The sequence below is a fragment of the Mesoplodon mirus genome (assembly GCF_964341445.2).
Source record: "Mesoplodon mirus genome assembly, chromosome: 9".
Taxonomy (NCBI): domain Eukaryota; kingdom Metazoa; phylum Chordata; class Mammalia; order Artiodactyla; family Ziphiidae; genus Mesoplodon; species Mesoplodon mirus.
The window spans coordinates 69,436,033-69,446,786 of record NC_138985.1 but is presented as its reverse complement, the minus strand read 5'-3'; the positions used below and the strand labels follow the sequence as shown (position 1 = coordinate 69,446,786).

Here is a 10,754-nt window from a genome sequence, read left to right as displayed (position 1 = left end):
CCCTGCATCGGCAGGCGGACTCTCAACCACTGCGCCACCAGGGAAGCCCCATTCTTTTTTTTAAAAAATTAAATTTATTGCGGTACAGTTGATTTACAGTGTTGTGTTAATTTCTGCTGTGCAGCAAAGTGATTCAGTTATACATGTATATATATTCTTTTTCATTATGGTTTATCACAGAATATTGAATGTAGTTCCCTGTGCTATACAGTAGGACCTTGTTGTTTATCCATTCTATATATAATAGTTTGCATCTGCTAATCCCAAACTCCCAGTCCATCCCTACCTTCCCCACCCTTGGCAGCCACAAGTCTGTTCTCTATGTCTGTGAGTCTGTTTCTGTTTCATAGATAAGTTCATTTCTGTCATATTTTAGATTCCACATATAAGTGATGTAATATGGTATTTGAGTTTCTCTTACTTAGTATGATAATCTCTAGGTCCATCCACATTGCTGCAAATGGCATTATTTCATTCTTTTCTATGGCTGAGTAGTATTCCATTGTATATATGTACCACATTTTTTTTTTATATTGGAGTATAGTTAACAATGTTGTTAGTTTCAGGTGTACAGCAAAGTGATTCAGTTATACATATACGTGTGTCTATTTTTTTCAAATTCTTTTCCCATTTAGGTTATTACAGCATATTGAGCAGAGTTCCTTGTGCTATACAGTAGGTCCTTGTTGGTTATCTGTTTTAAACATAGAAGTGTGTCTATGTCAACCCCAAACTCCCAATTCATCCCTCCCCTGCACCTTTCCCCTTTGGTAACTGTAAGTTCATTTTCGAAGTCTGTGAGTCTGTTTCTCTTTTGTAAATAAGTTCATTTGTATGTTTTTTTTAGATTCTGCATGGAAGTGATATCATATGATATTTGTCTCTCTCTTTCTGACTTACTTCACTTAGTACGACAATCTCTAGGTTCATCCGTGTTGCTGCAGATGGCATTATTTCATTTTCTATGGCTGAGTAGTATTCCACTGTTTACATGTACCACCTCTTCTTTATCTGCTCGTCTGCTGATGGACACTTAGGTTTCCATGTCTTGACTATTGTGACTAGTGCTGCTGTGAACACAGGGGCACATGTATCTTTTTGAGTTCTAGCTTAGGACACACCCCATTCTTTTAAGAAGACTTCTCAGCTATTGCTAATGAGACTGCTGCTTAGATCTCACTGGGCAGAACCTAAGCACATGTGCCCAGCTAAAAAATGAGGGATTCTCTTTCTAAGTAAGCATAGATATTGGGAGTGACTAGTTGGCTTTGCCACCCTGGGATAGTCATGCAGTGTATGTACACACTGTGCCCCAGCACCAAGGTGGGTACCATGAGTGGAGGGGTTCAGAGTGTCTGACGTGATCATTTTGATTGGCCTAAAAATCAAGCTTTTACCGCTTCAGCCTTTTACTTATCACAGAGGACAGTGTGTAAGAAGTGGCCCAGTTTGGCCCACGGCTTGTGTTTATAGATAAAGTTTTATTGGAATACAGTCACACTCATTTATTTATATATTGGCTGCTTCACTCTGCAGAGCTGAGTGGTTGCAATAGAGACCAGATGGCCTGCAGAGCTTAAAAATTTGTTATCTGGCCCTTTACAGAAGAAAATTGCTGAGCTCTGGTCTGTTCCTTCACCCACCCCTGACCCTCACCTCATCCCTCACGCTCCACCATCTCTGAGCCTTACTCCGTCCCTCAGACTCACCTAAATAAAAGGGGTGGAGAATTGAGAAGATCAGGGTAGTTTGTTTATAGAGAGTACTTGGTAGTAAAAAAAATTGTTTTGCATTTTAGCCAAATCAAAATATCCTGCTAGTATAGGGCTTTCAAAGAGCAATCCCAGGACACGCTGGGCCTTGTCCAGGAGATACCATCATCCTGAGGCCCTCTTTTCCTGCTCCCTCTTGAAGCCTGGCCTGCTGAAGCAGCATGTGCATTAACGAGGAGTGGGAGAGTGTGGACCTCGCACGCTCTCCCTGACCTGCCTCACCCAGCTGTTTCTCCCTTGCCGCTGAACTTCCCGCACAGAACCACACCTCAGGAGCTGTCTCCCTCGATTGACCTTTTCAGGTGGCAAGTCAGGTTTCACACGTGCATTTCCAGATGGAAAGGCTCTTGGCGTTTTGGGTGGGACAGTTCTTGTGGGGACTGTCCTGCCTTTTGCAGGACCCCTAACATTTCTGGCCACACTTGCAAGATGGTGGAGCGTCCACTCCCCCAGCCTTATGACCACTAAATGCAACTCTACACATTTCCAAATCCCATGGCCCCCCGCTGTGCAGTGAGCGCCACATTGACACATGGGCCACCGGCAAATGCAGGATATCAGAGGTGGCTGTCCACACGTGTCCTTCAGGTGTCCCTCGTTGCCCTTGTGTTGAATCAGGGCTGTGCTGTAGCCTTGCCAATGGACTGGTTCTCATGGGTCTCTCAGCCCCGTGAAGACCAGGCTCTGTAGGGGCCGTGTGACTGGCTGCTATGGCCATTCTCTCGGGGGTCATCTATAGCTGGGGAGACTCCAGGACCTATAGACTTGTGCATCCTTGTGGAATTAACGCTCTTTCACAGTGAGCAGCTGCTCTGATTTTTAACTTTCTTTGCTGTTTTTTTCAGACTCAGTGTGAACCAGATCACCGACAGTGGGGTGAAGGTGCTATGTGAAGAGCTGACCAAATACAAAATTCTGACCTTTTTAGGGTACGTATTTCTCAAGAACACTGCGACAGCTATATAGTGAGAATACAGAGCAGCAGGAAGTTGCCATTCCTGTGGATCACTGGATGGTTGAGGCTGATGGCCCCAGGGTACCAGGAAGAGCACTGAACTGGAAGCCAGGAGTCCTGGGTCCTGCTTTTGGCTCGGCTAGCAGCCCACTCTTTGAGCAAGTCAGGAAATCTCACTGAGCCTCAGCCTTCTCATCCCCCTTGTATAATTGGGATCCTAATGTAGTCAAATAGTTTTACAGGTGGTGATTGAGTGTTGTAATGACAGAATTCCTCGGGATATGTTTTATTGACGTGAGAATACTGTTTATGTGGTAGATTTCACTATGGCGGGTCCATGATCTGTCATCCAGAACCCATGGGGCAAGACACGAATCAGAAATTAGTGCCCATGCTACCTAGCAGTGACATGACCAGTGGGATCTAGGGCAATACCCCATTTTCAGATACTTCAACATTTCTGCAGCAAAAGGTATAAACGTTCCAACCAGTTGGGATAAAGACCATGAACAGCTCCACATTGGTTGCCAAAATAGTTACGAAGATGTTTGGGTTTTCAGAGCCTTTGGGGTTTTGGAGTTTGACAGGAGAGACTGTGGGCCACAGCCTCGCCAGCCCCACAGCTGCTGTTGACTCTCTGAGCTGGAGCCAGCCTGTCAGCTTCCTTGGGCCTCAGTTTTCTCAGCTGTCACATGAGAACACTGAAGCCCTGAATCCCAGGTTGCCTTTTTTTTTTTTTTTTTTTTTTTGCAGTATGTGGGCCTCTCACTGTTGTGGCCTCTCCCGTTGTGGAGCACAGATTCTGGACGCGCAGGCTCAGTGGCCATGGCTCACGGGCCCGGCCGCTCCGCGGCATGTGGGATCTTCCCGGACCGGGGCACGAACCCGCGTCCCCTGCATCGGCAGGCAGACTCTCAACCACTGCGCCACCAGGGAAGCCCCCAGGTTGCCTTTTGGCTCTGGAGTTCTGCCTGACTGTGGAACACTGGAAACCTGTCTGCTTACCACTTTCAACTCCTTTCTGCCTTATTGTTGAATTGGTGTCACGTGGTAAAGTGACGAAGAGGTAGACACTGAGTTGGTTCTAATGCTTAGAAACTTTTACTCCTCAAGATGCCAATCGTGATCTTAATCTGAAAATATCCCTTAACTGCCATTTATCGAGCACTTACATGCAAGGGCTTGGGATGATCTCATACCATCCTCATAACAACCCTGCGAGGGAGCCGTAATTCTTACCCCTGTATTACACGTGGAGAAACTGAGGCACAGAGAAGCTTGGTACCTTGCCCCAGGTCATAAAGCTGGGGAAAGTGGCAGAGTTGGCCTTGAACCAAGCCTGAGACCCCACAGCCCAAAACTCAGGCCTCCACATGCCCTTCCTTTCTCCTTTTGACCTAGACTTTGTACATCAGCAGACAGCACCCACTCACTTTAAAAAATGGGGTCCTAAAAAAAACAATGGGGTCCTAAATTCTCACGGCCATGCTTTCTCTCAAAGCTTATACAACAACCAAATCACCGATGTCGGAGCCACGTACATTGCCAGAATCCTGGATGAGTGCACAGGCCTCACGCACCTGAAGTAAGTGGGGTGGGCACAGCGAGCGGGGTCTTCAGTAGCTTCTCTTGGTCACCCTTCATTGCTCAAGCAAAGAATAAATGCCACCCTCGAGCTGCCTTCTGCTTGCCCCAGGGCCAAATCAGGTCAAATCAGGACACCTGTGTGTAGAAGGTGAGCTGTGGGTGAGGCTTGGTGTTTGGAAGGGCCCGCTACCATGGGTGGGGGGAGAGTGTGGCATTTTGATTTCATTAACTCCTAACAGGAAGAAAGGCCACAACTATCACCCTTTCTGGAGATCGTTTTCCCCTGAGGAAGTCCCTCATTGTCTTAGTCCATTTTGGCTTGTGTAACAAAATACCATAAATGAGGTTGCTTATAAACACCAGAGATTTATTTCTGACAGTTCTGGAGGCTGGGGAATCTAGGATCAAGGCGCCAGCAGATTAGGTGCCTGATGAGGGCCCAATGCCTTGTTCTTAGATGGTGCCTTCTCACTGTGTCCTCACGTGGTGGTGGAAAAAGGGGAAAGGGAGCTTTCTTGGACTTCACTCATAAGTCACTAATCCCATTTGTGAGGGCTGTGATGAGTGACTTCATCACTTCCCAAAGGTTCCACCTCCTAGCACCATCACTTAGGGGTTAGGATTTCAACATATGGATTCTGGTAGGGGTCGGGGGAGGCAAACCTTCAGGCCATAACATTGCAGATGAGAGCCTGATCCCTGGCCGTGTCACAGGAATGTCCTGCCAAAGGTGTCAGAGCACCAGCCTTGGAGGAGCCTGGTGATGCTGCCCTGGTGATGGTAACCTACCCCTTGACCATTTGCAGTTGAAGTGGAAACCTTCTGGTCTGCTGATGGAAATGAGTGATGCTCAGTGGTCATTTAAAGAACCTCTGCGGGAACTTGGGTCCCTGAGTCTCTGCAGAGATTGTGACCACCTGGAAAGGAATCCTGACTGGCTTTCCTCAGGGCTTCGGGCCCCTCCCTGAGGGGACGCCCAGGGATGGCTGCTGTGGGTCCCAGGAGAAAGACCACCCCTCCTAGGAGGGGCCAGAGGGGCTCTGTGCCAAGGACGAGGGTGGCTGATGCTGGAGTCCCCTCACAGCTGTAGCTGATGTGTGCATGACTCTCTCTGCAGACTGGGAAAAAACAAAATAACAAGCGAAGGAGGAAAGTGTCTCGCCCTGGCTGTGAAGCACAGCAAATCCATCTTTGAAGTTGGGTGAGTAGAGACGGATGCACACGGGTGTGCGTATACAGCCTGCTCTGTGTACAGGAGCGCCTGCTGGTCTTTTCGTACATCCATCTAGCCAAAAGGACCGCTGGCGCAAGCTGTGGGGCAGAGGCTGCAGAGAGCCTCCATCACAGATGCCCTGATGGCTGGGCCCCACTGGCTCCTGCGTGGGAAATGTTGTGGGAAGTCCCAGGATTGACTGCCACTTCAATCGCATGGACTTTATTTAATTCATGCAAAAGGCAGTATTTATTACCGCCAGCAAATGGAGGGAGCTAGCAAAGGGAGTTTTAGCCCTATGTGGTAAACTTCCTCAGGCAGGTGTGCTTCATTTTAAGATTATATAGTCTCTGGAGGCTTTTTAAAATTTTTTTATTTTATATTGGAGTATAGTTGATTAATAACGTTGTGTTACTTTCAGGTGTAGAGCAAAGTGATTCAGCTATACATGTATCTATTCTTTTTCAAATTCTTTTCCCATTTAGGTTATTACAGCATATTGAGCAGACTTCCTTGTGCTATACAGGAGGTCCTCATTAGTTATCTATTTAAACATAGAAGTGTGTATTTGTCAATCCCACACTCCCAATTTATACCTCCCCTGCCCCCCACCTTTCTCCTTTGGTAACCGTTAGTTTGTTTTCTAAGTCTGTGAGTCTGTTTCTATTTTTTAAATAAGTTTATTTGTATCGTTTTTTTTTTAGATTCCGCATGTGATATCATATGATATTTGTCTTTCTCTGATTTACTTCACTTAGTATGATAATCTCCAGGTCCATCCATGTTGCTGCAAATGGCATTATTTCATCCTTTTTAATGGCTGAGTAATATTCCATTGTATATATGTACCACATCTTCTTTATCCATTCTTCTGTCTTTGGACATTTAGGTTGCTTCCATGTCTTGGCTATTGTAAATAGTGCTTCAGTGAACATTGGGGTGCATGTATCCTTTCGAATTATGGTTTTCTCTGGATATATGCCCAGGAGTGGGGTTGCTGGATCATATGGTAGCTCTATTTTTAATTTTTTAAGGAACCTCCATACTGTTCTCCATAGCGGCTGTACCAGTTTACATTCCCACCAACAGTGTAGGAGGGTTCCCTTTTCTCCACACCTTCTTCATCATTTATTGTTTGTAGACATTTTGATGATGGCCATTCTGACTGGTGTGAGGTGATATCTCATTGCACTTTTGATTTGCATTTCTCTAATAATTAGTGATGTTGGGCATCTTTTCATGTGCCTCTTGGACATGTGTTTGTCTTCTTTGGTGAAATGTCTATTTAGGTCTTCTGCCCATTTTTTGATTGAGTTGTCTGTTTTGTTGATATTGAGCTGCATGAGCTGTTTGTAGATTTTGGAGATTAATCTCTTGTCGGTTGCATCATTTGTAAATATTTTCTCCCATTCTGAGGGTTGTCTTTTTGTTTATAGTTTCCTTTGCTGTGCAAAAGCTTCTGAGTTTAATTAGGTCCCATTTGTTTATTTTTGTTTTTATTTCCATTACTCTAGGAGATGGGTAGAAAAAAATATTAATGTGATTTATGTCAAAGAGTGTTCTTCCTATGTTTTCCTCTAAGAGTTTTATAGCACCAGGTCTTACATTTAGGTCTTTAATCCATTTTGAGTTTATTTTTGTGTATGGTGTTTAAAGAATGTTCTAATTTCATTCTTTTACATGTAGCTGTACAGTTTTCCCAGCACCATTTATTGAAGAGACTGTCTTTCCCCCATTGTATAGTCATGCCTCCTTTGTCATAGATTAATTGACCGTAGGTGCATGGGTTTATTTCTGGGCTTTCTATCCTGTTCCATTGATCTATATTTCTGTTTTTGTGCCAGTACCATACTGTTTTGATGGCTGTAGCTTCATAGTATAGTCCGAAGTCAGGGTGCCTAATTCCCCCAGCTCGGTTTTTCTTAAGATTGCTTTGGCTATTCAGAGTCTTTTGTGTTTCCATACAAATTTTAAGATTTTTTGTTCTAGTTCTGTGAAAAATGCCATTGGTAATTTGATAAGGATTGCACTGAATCTGTAGATTGCCTTGGCTACCCAATTTGTTTTGACAATATTGATTCTTCCAGTCCAAGAACATGGTATATCTTTCCATCTATTTGTGTCATCTTCGATTTCTTTCATCAGTGTCTTATAGTTTTCAGAGTACAGGTCTTTTGTCTTCTTAGGTAGGTTTATTCCTTGGTATTTTATTCTTTTTGATGTGATGGGAAACAGGATTGTTTCTTGAATTTCTCTTTGTGATCTTTCATTGTTAGTGTACAGAAATGCAACAGATTCCTGTGTATTAATTTTGTAACCTGTAACTTTACCAAATTCATTGATGAGCTCTAGTAGTTTTCTGGTAGTATCCTTAGGATTTTCTATTTATAGTATCATATCATCTTCAGACAGTGACAGTTTAACTTCTTCTTTTCCAATTTGGATTCCTTTTATTTTTTTCTTCTCTGATTGCCATAGCTAGGACTTCCAAAACTATGTTGAATAAGAGTGGTGAGAGTGGACATCCTTGTCTTGTTCCTGATCTTAGAGGAAATGCTTTCAGCTTTTCACTGTTGACCATGATGTTAGCTGTAGGTTTGTCATATATGGCCTTTATTATGTTGAGGTATGTTCCCTCTATGCCCACTTTCTGGAGAGTTTTTATCATAAATTGGTGTTGAATTTTGTCAAAAGCTGTTCCTGCATCTATTGAGATGATCATATGGTTTTTATTCTTCAGTTTGTTGACGTGATGTATCACACTGATTGATTTGTGGATATTGAAAAAGCCTTGCATCCCTGGGATAAATCCCACTTGATCATGGTGTATGATCCTTTTAATGTATTGCTAGTATTTTGTTGAGGATTTTTGCATCTATGTTCATCAGTGATATTGGACTGTAATTTTCTTTATTGTGTGGTAATTTTTTCTGGTTTTGGTATCAGGGTGATGGTGGCCTCATAGAATGAGTTTGGGAGTTTCCCTCCCTCTGCAATTTTTTGGAAGAGTTTGAGAAGGATAGGTGTTAGCTCTTCTCTAAGTGTTTGGTAGAATTCTCCTGTGAAGCCACAGTCCTGGCCTTTTGTTTGTTGGGAGTTTTAAAAATCACAGTTTCAATTTCAGTGCTTGCATTTGGTCTACTCATATTTTCTATTTCTTCCTGGTTCGGTCTTGGGAGAGTGTACTTTTTTCTAAGAATTTGTCCGTTTCTTCCAGGTTGTCAATTTTATTTGCATACAGTTGCTTGTAGTAGTCTCTCATGATCCTTTGTATTTCTGTGGTGTTTGTTGTAACTTCTCCTTTTTCATTTCTAATTTTATTGATTTGGGTCCTCGCCCTTTTCCCTTGATAAGTCTGGCTTAAAGGTTTATCAATTTTATCTTTTCAAAGAACCAGCTTTTAGTTTCATTGATCTTTGCTACTGTTTTGTTTCTATTTCATTTGTTTCTGCGCTGATCTTTATGATTTCTTTTCTGCTACTAACTTTAGGTTTTGTTTGTTCTTCTGTCTCTAGTGCTTTATGTGTAAGGTTAGGTTATTTGAGATTTTTCTTGTTTCCTGAGGTAAGATTGTGTAGCTATAAACTTCCCTCTTAGAACTGCTTTTGCTGCATTCCATAGGTTTTGGATTGTTGTGCTTTTCATTTTCATTTGTCTCTAGGTATTTTTTGATTTCCTCTTTGATTTCTTCAGTGATCCACTGGTTGTTTAGTAGCATATTGTCTAGCCTCCATGTGTTTGTGTTTTTTACAGTTGTTTTCTTGTAGTTGATTTCTAATCTCATAGCATTGTGGTCGGAAAAGATGCTTGATATGATTTCACTTTTCTTAAATTTACCAAGGCTTGCTTTGTGGCCCAGCATGTGGTCAGTCCTAGAGAATGTTCCATTTGCACTTGAAGAATGTGTATTCTGCTGCTTTTGGATGGAATGCTCTATAAATATCAATTAAGTCAAATAGGTCTAATGTGTCATTTAAGGCCTGTGTTTCTTTACTGATTTTCTGTCTGGATGATCTGTCCATTGATGAAAGTGGTGGGGTGTTAAAGTCCTCCACCATTACTGTGTTACTGTTGATTTCTCCCTTTATGGCTGTTAGTATTTGCCTTATATATTGAGGTGCTCCTGTGTTGGATGCATGTGTATTTACAGTTGTTATATCTTCTTCTTGGATTGATCCCGTGATCATTATGTAGTGTCCTTCTTTGTCTCTTGTAATAGTCTTTATTTTAAAGTCTATTTTGTCTGATATGAGTATTGCTACTCCAGCTTTCTTTTGATTTCCATTTGCATAGAATACCTTCTTCCATCCCCTCAGTTTCAGTCTGTGTGTGTCCCTAGGTCTGAAGTGGGCCTGTTGTAGACAGCATATATACGGGTCTTGTTTTTGTATCCATTCAGCGAGCCTGTGTCTTTTGGTTGGAGCATTTAATCCATTTACATTCAAGGTAATTATCAATATGTATGTTCCTATTGCCATTTCTTAATCATTTTGTTTTGTTTTGTTTTGTTTTGTTTTGCGGTAAGTGGGCCTCTCACTGTTGTGGCCTCTCCCGTTGCGGAGCACAGGCTCCGGACGTGCAGGCCTAGCAAACGTGGCTCATGGGCCTAGCTGCTCTGCGGCATGTGGGATCTTCCCGGACCGGGGCACGAACCCGCGTCCCCTGCATTGGCAGGCGGACTCTCAACCACTGCACCACCAGGGAAGCCCGGGTTTGTTTTTGTAGGTATTTTTACTTTCCTTCCTCTTTTGTTCTCTTCTCTTGTAGTTTGATGACCATCTTTAGAGTTGTGTTTGGGTTGCTTTTTCTTTTGTGTGTGTGTATCTACTGTAGTTTTTGGGTTTGCTGTTCCCATGAGGTTTTTTAAATTTTTGAATTTTATTTAATTTATTTTTTTATACAGCAGGTTCTTTTTTTCCCCCCCACCTCAGCAGACATTTGATTGCCAGTTAACTTTATTTATTTATTGGGAATATACATATCAAGTATATAAAATGGAGTTTAACAAGCAATTACAAAGGAAATACTTTGTACAATGACCACCCAAATCAGTAACCCCCAAAACCCCAAACATGCACACCCCCTTTACAACTTCACTGTCGTCTTTGTCTGTAGGCAGCATCTAGTTGGGTTTTGCCTTTTTATCTAAACTGACAGTCTCTTTTTAATTGGTATGTTTATTCACATTTAATGTGATTATTGATTGGATTAAAATCTACCACTTTGC

General features: G+C 42.7%; 1 protein-coding gene across 5 annotated transcripts in view; it reads left to right on the top strand.

Annotated features, from left to right (window-relative positions):
- Window positions 1-10,754, top strand: part of NOD1 (nucleotide binding oligomerization domain containing 1) — a 90,026-nt gene that overhangs the window by 53,066 nt on the left and 26,206 nt on the right. For all 5 annotated transcript variants that reach the window (XM_082633044.1, XM_082633042.1, XM_082633041.1 and 2 more), the window contains 3 exons: window positions 2,618-2,701; window positions 4,229-4,312; window positions 5,432-5,515. In XM_082633044.1, coding sequence (XP_082489170.1) covers window positions 2,618-2,701; window positions 4,229-4,312; window positions 5,432-5,515 — 252 coding nt within the window. The remainder of the gene's footprint in view (window positions 1-2,617; window positions 2,702-4,228; window positions 4,313-5,431; window positions 5,516-10,754) is intronic.